Source organism: Protopterus annectens, chromosome 7.part0, assembly GCF_019279795.1.
Source record: "Protopterus annectens isolate FY-2018-M chromosome 7.part0, PAN1.0, whole genome shotgun sequence".
Lineage (NCBI taxonomy): Eukaryota > Metazoa > Chordata > Ceratodontiformes > Protopteridae > Protopterus > Protopterus annectens.
In genome coordinates, this window is record NC_056739.1 from 904,042,464 (window position 1) to 904,056,975 (window position 14,512).

At 40.6% G+C, this 14,512-nt stretch overlaps 1 protein-coding gene across 1 annotated transcript in view; it reads left to right on the forward strand.

Moving 5' to 3' along the window:
- CACNA1D (calcium voltage-gated channel subunit alpha1 D) overlaps nucleotides 1-14,512 on the forward strand; it is a 5,051,180-nt gene that overhangs the window by 1,255,389 nt on the left and 3,781,279 nt on the right. Inside the window, exon 7 of the mRNA XM_044077483.1 lies at nucleotides 10,487-10,683. Coding sequence (XP_043933418.1) covers nucleotides 10,487-10,683 — 197 coding nt within the window. The remainder of the gene's footprint in view (nucleotides 1-10,486; nucleotides 10,684-14,512) is intronic.

The following is a 14,512-nucleotide window of genomic DNA, read 5'->3' on the forward strand; positions in this document are numbered from 1 at the left end:
AAATTATCAGGCTAGCTTGTTTAAATTAGAGGGCTGCCTTTGCCCATTTAAGTTAGAGGACTTTTTCCCTTAATAGCTTTTTGGTGGGATTCTTGTTAAAAAAAAAAAAAAAAAAAAAAAAAAGTTGTAGTACTGTGTGTGTGTGTGTGTTTGTGTGTGTATATATATATATATATATATATATATATATATATATATATATATATATATATATGTGTGTGTGTGTGTATGTGTGTATATATATATATATATATATATATATATATATATATACACATACACACACACACTTATATTTTTTTCTGTAGTTATTAACTTTCTTGTTATTATTGCTGATTACTACAATTTCTACCAAGCAGTCTAAGGATAGTAAACCCCCAAGGTTTAAGAAATGTGTTAAGTGCAGCCAAAAAATGTCTGTTACAGTTTGTGTGTACTGTGTCAGAGCAGTAAATCTTCAGGAGTCTTGTGCCATATGTCACTCCTTTAGTCATAGGGTACTACTGGAAAGAAATAATAAACTAATTCTGAAAGGTTTATTGAAGACCCCTTTTTCCGAAGCTATCGAAGAAGTTCAGGGTCCTTCAAAGTCGTTCCATTCCCCCTCTTCCAAATCAGACAAATCAGGGAAAAGGTCCTCTTCCTCAGAGGCTCAGTCGGAGCCGTAAAAAAAGTTACAAAAAGTTCTGTCTTCGGACCAGAAGTCTGTCAGGCCCAAGAAGCCTTCTACCTCTGTTCAGTTATTTTCCAAGCCATTGGGATTTCATGAACGGAGCCAGTCCCTGGAATTGGAACCGGTATCTCCAACTTTAAGATCTCCCTTATTGCAACCTTCCAGATCTCCTGCTCCCTCCACTCGATCCTTCAAGAGCTTGTGTCTGATGATGAAGTGGATCGTGTGGTGCAGAGGTTATTGAGGGCACCAGTGTTTGCCAAACGTTTGTCAGATCCAACCTAGTGGGCTTTAGAACTGACCAAACCTACCCTTTCACTGTCGATTCCTCCTCAGATCCGACCTTGGACCTAGGAGCCAGAATGTCCAGAACTGATTGTAGTGGAATCATCAGAGCTGAGACCTATTTCAGGATCTTCAGCTCTGACCATTGCTCTGACATCCTCAGTTCTGTCCAAACTCGAGGAGTCTAGGAGCCGATGCTCTCCAGTTGGGTCCGGGGAGGACAGTAGGATTGGACAGTTGTCAGCTCGGGTGAGCTGGGCTCCTACCTCAGCCTCAGAGCCAACCCCCTTGGTTCTGGGGATTCCCACTGGCTCTTCAGAGCTGAGAGTCTCCTCGGACCATGGTTGGGGGGCTTTTCAGGTGATGAGAGTACAGGTCCACTCTTGGGTCGGGACATTCTTCCCCCAAAGGCACCAGTGTCTGTCTCGGCATCACTGCATCCATAGAGACGTGAAGACCCTAGGCCTCAGGATGCCCAATCGGGTGACCCCCTGTCTTTCAAAACCTCTCCAGAATACCCTTCAGAAGAGGTCCCCCGAAAGAGACTATGTAAGAGGAAGCATCTAGACTCCTCAGAGGAGTCCATCACATCAGGTACAGACCTCGATGATTCGGGAGGGTCCCCACGGTCACCCTCTGAGGATATCTCCTTTGCAGACATCCTGGAAATACTAAAACAGAAAGGCGGCTGGAAGCCCATCAGCTCTTCTGAGAAGGAGTCTGTATACCTGAAGGCTTTTGGGTCTCACCCTTCCGCCACTTGGGTGTCTCCACCCTTCGAGCTGATGCAATTAGTAGGTCGAAAGGTGTGGGAGTCTCCAGACTCAGTGGAACCTGTTCCTTGGAGGCCAAACAGATTCATCATCTCTCCTTCAGACAAGAAATTTCTTACAAAATGTGTTCCAGTAGATGCAGCCACAAAAAAGGAATTTTCAGAGACATACTCTTCTGTCCATCCACCGAACAAAGAGTCTCGTACGATGAACAGATGTGGAAAGCACATCTTCTCTTCAGCCACTTTTGAGCTCAGATCGCTGAGTTATCTCACTCACTTTACTAGGCTTCAGAGAGATCTCCTGAAAGAGCTAGGAGATACCCTTCCAAGATTCAGCAGAAGGGGTTTCAGACAAGGTTTCCTCTCAGCTCTCCACCTTAACATCACTGGTCAACTCCTCCATGCGGCTCATTTCTTATGCAGAGGGTGGAGCGAGCAGGGCAGCGGATTCAGGAATTGTCCTAAGGAAACATTCCTGGATGTGCTTGTGTGACTATGCGGAACCCTTTAAATCTTCCCTTGTGAATGCCCCTTTTGATGGTTCATCCTTGTTCGGGCCAAAGGTCAAAGACACACTAACCAGGTGTGATCAAGAAGGAAAAACTCTCTCTCTGCCATTGGAGTTCATTTTCCCTACCTACCAGACCTTACCCAAAAAGTCAGAAAGGAGGAAAAATGTAGTTTTGAAAATCCTAGAGAGCTTTCCAGGACACACGTGGTGATTCTTCCCCCAGGGGCAGAGGGGGAAATAGTAATGGAAGGTGCCTACCATGCGGCAAAGGGGGTCCGCAAAACCAGGGCGACAGGGAATCCTTCCTTGTTAAGCCCTTTCAGCATTCTTGAAAGGAGGCTCACTTGTCCATCTCTGGATGCAGTTGGGGACCGCTTATCTTTATACCCAAAACCCTGGCTAGCATTAACAAAAGACAAGTGGGTACAAAGTATCGCATCCAAAGGTTACTCTATACCTTTTTCCTTTTCTGTCACAAAAACAAAAAAAATCCTGGATGTTCCACCCAAAGGGATCAGGCAACTCTAGAAATACAAAAGTTGCAAAACAAAAGAGTCATCCAAGCAGTCCCCCAGACCAAATAGGATCTAGAACTTACTCAAGGTTCTTTTTAGTTCCAAAGAAAATGGGGGACTGGAGACCCATCCTGGATCTCTGCAAGTTAAACAAATCAGTGAGAACGTGAACGTTCTGGATTGTAGCACTGCAGTCAATACTCCCTTTTCTGGGACAAGATAATTGGATGTGCTCTATAGACCTCCAGGATGCATACTACCATATAAAACTGGACAGGTGATCCAGGAGTCATTTGCGCTTTCGGCTGGGAGCCTGTCATTGTCAGTTTTGAGCTCTGCCCTTTGGCCTCACTACAGCCCCCAGAGTGTTCACCAAGTGTATGGCAGTAGTAGCGGCTTACTTGAGACGCCTAGGATTCCAAGTGTTTCCTTACCTAGACGACAGGCTCCTAACCGCCATCACCGAGCATCTACTATCCAGAGCGAGAGACACCACTTTACATCTCTGCTCTCGCCTAGGAATCACAATAAACTACTAAAAATCTGCCTTGTTGCCATCTCAGCATATCATTTTTATAGGAGCAGATCTAGATACAACAAATACTGTGGCAAAACTTCCCTCTGAAAGGGTACATGTCCTACGATGTCAATTCTTAAACCTTTCCAAGAGAAAAGTACAAGCAAGAACATTCCTCAAAATATTGGGAACAATGGCAGCTGCAATAACCCTGATTCCATTAGCATGTCTGCACATGAGAATACTACAGTGGCTACTATTCACTCAGTGGTCCATGCAGGAACTACCCATGTCCCACCAAATTTTGATAATGGAATCATGCAGAAAAGACCTTTGTTGGTGGCTTTACTGCACTCAAGTGACCCCCCCCCCCAGCCATTAGCCACAGTGACCACGGACGCTTCCCAGATAGGGTGGGGGGGGGCATTATCTGGGAAGGACAGTTCAAGGCACTTGGTAGGACCACGAGGCCGATTTGCACATCAATGTCCTAAAGATGAGAGCATTGCTGTTAGCATTGCAAGCATTCCAGGACTCTCTTCCTCTAGGAATGATTGCAGTACAGATGGACAACATGTCAGTTGTATGGTACATACACAAACCAGGAGGAACCAGATCTTACCCCCTTTGTTGGGAGGCCCTGAGAGTATGACACTGGGCAACCTCCTCTCAACACTTTGATAGCAGTGCACATTCCGGGGAAGTCCAACATGATTGCAAACAAACTCAGCAGAGCAATTCTGATAGCTCATGAGTGGTCCCTAAAACAGGAAGTGGCGGAACAGATTTTCCGCAAATGGGGCCAGCCATGCTGCAGTCTTTTTGCCATGTCCATGAATGCCAACTGCAGCAGCTACTTTGCCTTGATCCCCCCTCCGGGGAAGTCACCAGGAGTTGCACTTGTTCACAATTGGCCCTCGGGTCTCTTCTATGCCTTTCTCCCCTTTCCTCTGATACCCAAATTTCTTCAGAAAGTCAGTCACTTGGGAAGAAACTTAATTCTAGTCGCCCCATACTGGCCTCATTAAATCTGGTTCTCTTTCCTGTAGCCTCATCTCCAGGAGCAGCTGTGGATTCTGGACCCAGTTCCAGACCTCCTGACTCATGCATCAGGGACGCTCCACCCCTCCAATCAAACCCTCAAACTGACAGCTTGGCTGCTCTGATTCCAATCATAGCCAGGCTCCCCAACCTTTCTATATCAGTAAAGCATGTCCTCATCTCGTCTCATAAGGCTTCGACAAGAAGGTTATAAGAAAATGGAAAAGATTTTCTTTATGGGCCTCGAGTAATCACATTGATCCCTTCTCTGCCCCAATAGCATCTATTCTTGAATTCCTAGCAAAGTTTTTTTAACGAAGGGGCAGCTGCAGCTACTGTTCGGGTCCAGTTAGCTGCCATATCTAATTTCCATTTAGGAGAGTCAGGCCCTAATGTGATGTCCCACAGACTTTGCAAAGCGTTCCTTAAAGGTACTCTTTTATTAAGACCACCTATTAAGGTCAGTCCACCGCCATGGGACTTGAGTTTTGTCTTATCACATTTAATTCTTCCCCCTTTCGAGCCTGCATCATCCTGCGATCTCAAGTATCTGACTTGGAAAATGATTTTTTGATAGCTATTACTTCGGCTATAAGAGTCTCAGAGCTGCAAGCATTATCCATAAAGCCCCCCTACATGCTCTTTCACAAAAATAGAGTATCACTACGAATGAATCCATCCTTTTTACACAAAGTATGCTCAGAATTTAACTTGAATCAGTCCATAGAACTACATTTTTCCCTAATTATGGCAAGGCAGAATACATCCTGCACCAAATGAATGTACGTAGACAATTACGTTTCTATTTACATAGGACAAAAGATTTCAGAAAATCCAACTAATAATTTGTATCCTTTTCAGACTCAAGGGTGTTCACGTGTCAAAAGTCACACTTTTGAAATGACTATCAGATTGTATTACCTTTGCCTACCAATCTCAAAACAAAGGCATTGCAACCTCTTCTGCCTTTCGGGCGAGACAACCTATTGACACCATTTGTGCTGCAGCAACATGGGTAAGGCCTCATACATTTATCACTGATTACAAAGTTGATTTGGCCTCCAGTAACATGCCCTCCTTTGGGTCCACTGTTCTGAAGAATATTCTCCCTTGAGCCACCCAAGAAAGATGGTGCTAGGGACACTGTCCCAACCTGCTAAGAATGGAGGCGATATAGGACAACATCACAGAGATAGGACAACATCACATAAAGAAGTTGTGTACTCACCATAACATTCCATGTGTGTTGTCCATCTTGCCTTCATTCTTGCATCCTACCCTCCTTCCCCTAGCCTTTTGCTCCTGGAAGACCGAGCTGATGAAATTGGCTACTAATGTTCTCTGACCTTCTTCATTACTATATTACATATTCAGTAATCTTTATTTAGCTATATCTGCAAAGAAGATGTGGGGAGGTTTTGTAGTGCATCATGGGATAGATTTTCAGTCACAAGCTAGTGGAAGACCTCGAGCTTTGTATAAGGCCAAGTTGGAACCGATGACCGGTTCCGAACCCAACCTGCTAAGAATGAAGGTGAGATGGACAGCACACATGGAATGTTATGGTGAGTACTTGACTTCTTTTTATTTGCAAATCTAAGCAGCTTTTTGGTTTTTTTTCATACCAGGACTTTGGGTTTGGCTGTTTCTAAGCAAAGCATCTCTTCCTGGATTTCTGAGGTCATTTATTTTTGTTATTTTTTTCGTGGTAAATATCTTCAGTCTTCAGTAAAGGCTCATTCTACCAGGGCAGTTGCCTCCTTTTGAGATTTTTACAAGGGACTGGATACCAATTCCATTCTTGAAGCTGCTACTTGGTCCTCTGTTCATAATTTCATTAACCATTACAAGTTGGATGTTATTTCCAGGGCCAAAGCTGGCTTTGCCAGGGCTGTCTTGCATGGGTTTCTAGAGTGCTGTTCCGTGCAGTCCTCCTCCCAGGCTTCCTCCTTAGCTTTTGTACTCTCCCTTAGGTTATGAATACTGTAACAGTGATATGGAAGGACAAAGTACAGTTGTTTAAAATCTTACCATAGCAGTAGATGCCCTTCTCTTCAGTGTTGCAGTATTGGCTCCCTCCCTACTGTATCTTCTGCTCTAGCCTATTCTTTCTTGCCATCCAAGCCTAGGGGCTCTTCTCCGTTTCCTGCTTCTGGATGCACATGTTTTTTCTTGTGCCTAGGGACATTCTGTTCCTCTAGGGCTCTTCCAGTTCTGAGAATGTGTGTTTCTCTACATCACCTTTATGCACTATGCCTTGCATGGGGGAGTGTACATGTGACGTACGTCAGCTATAAGTAATAAGGCTTTGGTATACTGGCCAGACATTGGGCTATCCTTGTCAGGAGATCCCTTAGGTTATGAATACTATAGCAGTGAAGAGAAGGACATCTACTGTTATGGTAAGATTTTACACAACTGTACTTTAGATACAGTGCTTAAATATCCACTTGTGCCTAGAAAGGGAAATGCATCATTTATTTTGGTTATTCTGAAAGTGATAAAAGCTAAGGGCAAGAGGTAGATCAAAGGAAAGCAAGTGATGTACATTGAAAATGCATATGTATTCTGGATCTTTAGGTATGTGAGAACATTGTATATTTATAAGATTAGAGTGTGATTGTATTAAAGTAACTTAATAATTCTATCCTGATTATGCACATAAGGTCCTAGTACTCAAGATATGGAGTGTCCAAAACTTGTGCAACATGAGGTAGTAGAGCACTGTGCATTGTACTTTCCATCTTGAAAAACAATTTGCCAGTTTCCTTGACTGCTCTGAAGTCAAGGAGTCTGAGAATATACCCCATAAACCTCACAAGTCGTTTAGGTTATTATTTTTCCTTGGGAAAAGTTTTTAGTCATTGTCATTCCTTGGGGAGCCTGTTAGTGTTTGATAACACTGGTTAGTACATGTCACTGCATTACTGCTCCAGTTTGTACTGTTTTACAAGAATACTGAGGTTGTGATAACAGTAATGTTGATAACTGGCTTTGTTAGTCAGTGATTTTGTGTATGCCTGTAATTTATTCAGCTGTTACTGCTTCCTGCTCATGTTAATAGTACAATGGGCATGTGAGTTTCAGACTCCTTAACTCACTCAAAGCCTATAATGCCTTTTTAAATGCTTCCAGTTCTCACCAAGCCAAGAAGAAACTTTGCAGTGTAGAGGGTGTGATGTACACTTCCTAAATTATCTTATGCACTTGGTTCACTCAATAAAAATTGAATTGTAAAATATAACTATAAAATACGTGCTATAAAATAATGAAATAGAAAATAGTAGGTAGTCCACAGTTGAGTTAAAATGGAATATCCGTTATTGAAACACACAAACAAGCGATCCTAGATGAGTAGAATGAAAAGCATCAAAAACATTCCTTGTATATAATCAAGTTGTTTGGAAAAAGGGAGCAGTTACAGAGGGTGGTTCTGTTAAGAGCAATAAAAGCATTAAAATCATTCATATAGCCAAGTCCCCCTTCCCAATTAACACCATAGTGTAATCAGAGACTGTGCTACCTAAAACTGAATCTAGAATGATAGAGACAAATTACAACCAAAAACTAGTTTGTTAATACTTTGTATAGGCTAACCAACTAATCAAAACTTTATTAATTGTGAAACAAACTAACTAAAAAATGACTGCCTAACAAAAAGATCTAACAATAGACATCTACCAGAGTAAATATTAATAAATATACAACTTTAAACAAAGATCGCTTTCGTATCAAGTAAATACTTCATCAGGTTTGTGTATCAAAAACAAATCATAATATGAATGAACATGTGTATAGATGTAGAACTGAAAACCTACGTAGGATGAAAAAACATAAAAATAATTGCTAAGCTGGAAATATATTGATAAATGTTAAAAATAAAGCACTAAGGCCGTGGGGATGTGTTAAAGTGTGACATCTAAGAAGACAATTTAGTTTGAGAGTATAAGACCGCAACCTTTAAAATAGAAAAAAAAAAAAGAAAGAAAAAGACTAGGTCCTTGCAGATTATGTACGATATCAGACTTTCACTGCTTAAAAGGGAAAAAATGTCACAAAAGTGTTCAGTTTAAAATCTAAAGCAGCATTTAATGTGGAGGCATCAAAAATGATTAATGTGTACATGAACCACATAAAGTATACCTTTTATAACATTGTAACTTAGTGCTGAAAGAAGTAAACGGTGATATTTGTTTTTAAACACAATGTAAGCAATTAATGTCAGCATTAATCAGTCCCATATCAGTCTTTTTAACAGTGGGGCAGTTTTCAGAGATCTAGTATGCTTTTTATGGAGCAGTAATAATTAAGCCAAGGTCTTCTAAAAGAGTTCAGTTTTTGTTGCCACAGTAGTTCACGTTTTTCTAAAAGATTACGGATGTCTCCTTCCAGTTCCAAAAGTCCACATAGTCAATAATTTGACATTTAAAACCAGTGTGTCTTTTGTGTAACTGCAGGTGCCAAGCCATTGCATTATTCTTGCACGCTCATATTTCAGAAAGATGGCCAGAAGTCCTTCTTTTAAATCTCTTGAGCATTTTCCCCACGTAAAATGCTTCACAGTCGTTTTAACTCAATGCAGGTGGTTTACAGGGAAGTGAACATCACACCCTCCACACTGCAAAGTTTCTTCTTGGTTTATTTTGGACCCAGTATAGGTTGCATACTGGGTTTTTCTGAGACTTCATGGGATACCACGGATTTCTCTTCTTCCAGTTCTCATTCATACCTCCTTATGGCATCCAGACATTTTTTGGGGTATGGCTTCTTTAAGTGATTTGCTAGCTAATAATAGGCAGTATTAGAATGGGCAAGGAGTTATTAACAAAATGACAAAGATTGTTAGTCTAGAATGTCCGGAAATAGAGACATTAATCTTTCTTTGATTCGTATTTTCCTTTTCATGTTCATATTTTCATACCTGACAGACCTACATTTTATTATGATGTATGGTGTGAAACACTAGTGTTTGAGAGAGTACACTGCACTAAAAATGATAATTATTATCACACTATACTGGAACTATTTCTAGTTGTTTGCTAATGATTGTGAAAATAAGCAATATGAAACCTTAGAAATGGTTGAAGAAAACTGTCTTTGATGTTTGCAATATAGGTTGCACATCTTGAGAGAGATCCAGTAAAATTTGTATTGCTAATTATACAATTAAACATATGTTTTCATATTTCTGTAAAACTCTTAATAATCATGCAATTATAGAGAAATTTCTTATTGTCATGTGAAAGCTTGTGTCTGGTTAACAAACATGTTATAACAATATATGTCTAAGGTGTATAGTTTTCAAGATATTAAAATTTGTTTGTGAAAGTTTAGAAAAAATATAATTTGGGGGTTGTGTGCATTATACCATATTACAGTATTTATGGAAAAGACTGAATGTACTGACCGTTTTCACTGTGAAGAATATTTTTACTGATAACATTACTATTTGTACAGTTTTAATATTTTTATTCACAAAATATTTGGATTTGTTTGTCTTATGGTTTTTAAGTTTATTTTTCAGAAAATGCTCAGAAATGCAAGATTTGTGTAGGTGGCTAGAGGTGTGACATTCCACACCACATAGGTATATTGAGTTAATGAATAAAGAGCCATAGACATCTTGTTAACATTGAACAGTATTGTGCTAGATAAGTTGCAGAAAAATATACATCAGTATAAATGAACCACAGTGTAATACATTTAAGGCAGACTCCATTGTTGCTCTTTGCCCTAACTTTACATATCTTAGTAGTGATGTTGTACAATAACACACTCTTGGTTGTGCGTTATAAGTTAGTGAAGTGGTGCTGTAAGATAATCACTGTTCAGTATTTTATTTGTGAACAACTGTCTTGCACTGTGTATGTGACTGGGGTCCTTTTTGAAGAAAGTTTCTTGAACTAACACATTTACTATATTATTGACTTCTTGAGTAATAGCATTTATTGATACACAAACAACATCTGTCTGTATGTATATAATACTGTCTTTTATTATGTATGTGTGTGTGTATATATATATATATATATATATATATATATATATATATATATATATATATATATATATACACACACACACACACACACACACACATATATATATATATATATATATATATATATATATATATATTTCTTTATATATTTATTTACTTTTGTTTTAGAAATTATATCAGAGGATGAACAAGCACCTTGTGCATTCTCAGGGAATGGAAGGCAGTGCCCATTGAATGGAACAGAATGCAGAAGCTTTTGGGCTGGACCAAATGGAGGCATTACCAATTTTGATAATTTTGCCTTTGCCATGCTAACTGTGTTTCAGTGTATTACTATGGAAGGCTGGACAGATGTTTTATATTGGGTATGTATTTATTTTACTTAAATGATGCACTTTTTGGAAGTATTGTTTTTTTTGTTTGTTTCAGTTTGTATGTACTGCATTTAGTAGTGGTGTGTTCCTTACGTCACCTGCCTATGTAAATTTATTTTTGTAGTAGTTTTTCCTACTAAATTATTCTCTTTTATCCATTTGTCTAGCAGAGGCTCAAAAGGATCTGTTTTGGCTTAGTCCACCATCCTCATTTAAAACAAGCAAACAAACACAAAAAATAATAGTTTTCAAGAAGGCAGACCCAAACCTCTGATTGCTTTTGGATAATTTGCTTTGTTAATGTAATGTACCGTATCTTCTAAATGGTTTGACATATTCTCGCAAATATTTCAGAGAATGATATCAGGACAGTTGCAAATCAAAAAACATAGGTTGTGCTCTTAGTTTCAAAGGGAGAGGAAAATAATCAACTTGACTTTTAATGAAAATGATTTCTTTCATGTCATTTTAATGCTACTGCATTTAAAAAGACTGAGAAGGTCACTTTTTTAACATAAATGTACATTCTGGTTATATCTGAACTCAAACCAGCATTATGCATTGATGTCTGTGATAGTTTAGTATGTATTACCCTGAAGAGCACTGGTATCTCATTTTCATTTTAAACTGCTCTGCAAATATTTTAGTTGTCAATTTCTGTTGGTCATTTTGACTCTTATACGACCTCACTTATGAATGTTATTTCTTTATTCCTTAAATATTGTCTTATAAAATTTGCATCACAAGGCATATGGATACTTAGCCCACAGCACATGAGCTAATAGTACTACAAAGACAAGGAAACATAATTTTAAACATTGATATATTTTTGTATGCATAAAGTATTTGTTTTTGCTAGAACATTAAAAAAAAATACAAAATTTGTCAAATTTTCCTAAAAAGTAAGGGATCTAGGATGGGAAGGTTATACATCTACCTACAGTCAGGCGAAGATTCTCTCTGCACCACTTAGCCAGGCAGTCAATAACATCAGATTCCTTGATGCAGACGATAGTTGCCAGAGGTTACCATATCCCCTTCGATCTTTATCCAAGACCGCAAAGGTGAATCCCTGACATTCCACCTAGTTAGAGGGATATAGCAGCACAAGAAATTCAAAAGCTGCTTCAAAAAAGAGACATCCAGATAGTCCCACCAGACCAAATAGGTTCAGTTTTTTTACTCAAGATTCTGTTTAGTGTCGAAAAAGAGAGGGGACTAGAGTCTAATTTTAGACCTCAGTGTCTTGAACAAGTTTGTTCGACAGACAAAACTCCAGATGGTCACGGTACAGTCTATCCTCCCATTTCTAGAGAAAGATGATTGGATGTTCTCTTTAGATCTTCAGGACATGTATTACCATGTAAAGATGGACAAGCACTCCAGAAGATATGTCCACTTCTGGCTGGGACCCAGTCGCTACCAATTTCGAGCACTGCCCTTTGGCCTCACCACATCTCCCAGGGAGTTCAAATGCATGGCAGTGGTAGCAGCTTACCCTAGGCTACAAGGATTCCATATATTTCCGTATCTCAACAAATGGTTTCTCACCACCCCCACCAAGCAACTACTGCTTCATTCCTTGGACACCTTGCAGAGTACTTTAACGTTTCATTAAACTGGGAAAAGTCAAAGCTGTCACCCACACAAGAGTTAGAATTCATCGGAGCAACATTCAACACAAAATCTTGTATGGCTGCTCTACCTCATCACAGGCTACAGATGTTAAGATCATAGCTTCAAGTAATACTGTCTCAAGACAAAGTACCAGCTCACTTAGTCTTACAACTTCTAGGGTCAATGGCTGCCACGATCACTCTAGTTCCTCGGGCAAGGTACCATATGAGGCTGCTTCAGTGGCTCCTGGCTTCACAGTGGTCTCTGTTAACACACCTGATGTCTTACCTAATCCGCATAATCAACCGATGCAAGCAGGATCTAAATTGGTGGATGAAGTCAGAAGAGGATATATGGAGTCACCCTTTCACCCCCCCCCCCACTCAACCCAAGGCCGTTGTGACCATGGATGCATCCCTGATGGGGTAGGGAGGGCATTTTCAGGGAAAGACAGTCCAAGGCACTTGGTCCTCCTCAGAGGCCAGTTTGCATATCGACATCCTAGAACTGAGGGCTGTGCTTCTAGCATTGCGGGCATTCAATCGGCCCTCCCTTCAGGAACAGTTGCTATCCAATCAGACAACAAATCGGTGGTCTGGTACATCAACAAACAGGGAGGAACCAGATCCTACCCATTATGTCAAGAAACCCTAAGAGTGTGGCAATGAGGAATAGCATCCAACTGCTTTCTGATAGCAATGCACATTCTAGGGAATTCCAATGTGATTGAGGACAAACTGAGCAGATGTATCCTCTGGCCTCACAAGTGGTCTCTTAATCCCTATGTAGCAACGAAGATATTTTGTCGATGGGGTCAGCCTTTCTGCAACCTGTTTGCATCTCCCATAAACCACAAGTGCAGGAGCTATTTTGCCCTGTCCCCCCTTCAGGGGGGAGACCCCGAGAGATGCTCTTCTACACGACTGGCCTCCGGGACTGTTTTACGCCTTTCCTCCTTTCCCCCTGGTCACCCAGATCTTGAAGAATGCCCAATGGTTGAGAAACAAATTGATCCTCATTGTACCTTATTGGTCCTGTCAAGTCTGGTTCCCCTTTCTCTGGCCTCACCTAGTTCACCGTCCGTGGACTCTGGACCCAACTCCAGATCTGTTGTCTCATCCAGAGGGGTTGGTTCATCCCAACCTACACAGTCTCAAGCCGATGGCTTGGTACCTACACTTCCAGTAATTGCCAGGCAGAACAATCTTTCTTCCCCAGTACAGAAAATACTTCTGGCTTCCCATAAACCATCCACCAGAAGGCTTTATCTTAGTAAATGGAACAGATTTGTGCTTTGGTCTCTTGCAGAAGGAATTCACCCTTTTTCAGCCTCAATTAATAAGGTATTAGAATTTTTATCAACTATAGTCCAGTCAGGAGCCTCAGCTTCTACTATTAGAATTCATTTAACTGCTGTTTCAAATTTTCATAGTGGTTTTGATGATATTTACTTAATGTCTCATCGCCTTTGCAAAACCTTCCTGAAAGGTGTTATTTATTTGAAACCACCCTTTAAAGAACAGATTGAACCTTGGAATTTAACATTAGATCTCAAGTAGTTAACTTCATTATATCTGCAACCTGTGGGTATACAGATCCGTATCAGATCCGAGCCGGCAACTTTTTTTCTAGCATCTGCTCCGAGCTCCTCCCCTTACCCATAATGCCCTACCATCTCCTATCTTCCCCCAGATCTCGTTTGCCGAGCCAGTAGTGTGCATCGTGGTCTTCTTTGCTCTGAGCTCAGGATAGTAAGTGGTATTATTACTTAAATCTAGTGTGTGCCTGAGTGATTTTTTTCCCATCCTCCCCTTGTTTAGGGTATCGCTTGTTTGTCGGTGTAAAAAAAAAAAAAGTTTTGCTAACTTGGTAGAGTAGTTGTTAGGCCTGCCCTTCCCCTACATGTGTTCGTGTGTGTTTTTTTCTGGTAGGTAGTATTTGTCCTTTTGGGTGCAGGACCATGGCTGATCAGCCAAAAGCTGTTTTCAAAAAATGTACAGAGTGTGGCCATAAACTCTCCCCGGCTGATGGTCACACTCTGTGTGTGATTTGCTTGGGAGTGGCACATTTGTCCACTCAATGTGCTATCTGCACCGGGTTCAGTCCGAGGGCCCTTAGGGATAGGAAGGCCAAGTTAGTAGCCAAATGCCTTTTCCCCGCTGCCATGCTGGAATCTGCCACGGCCTCGGTTTCTAGTGTTCAA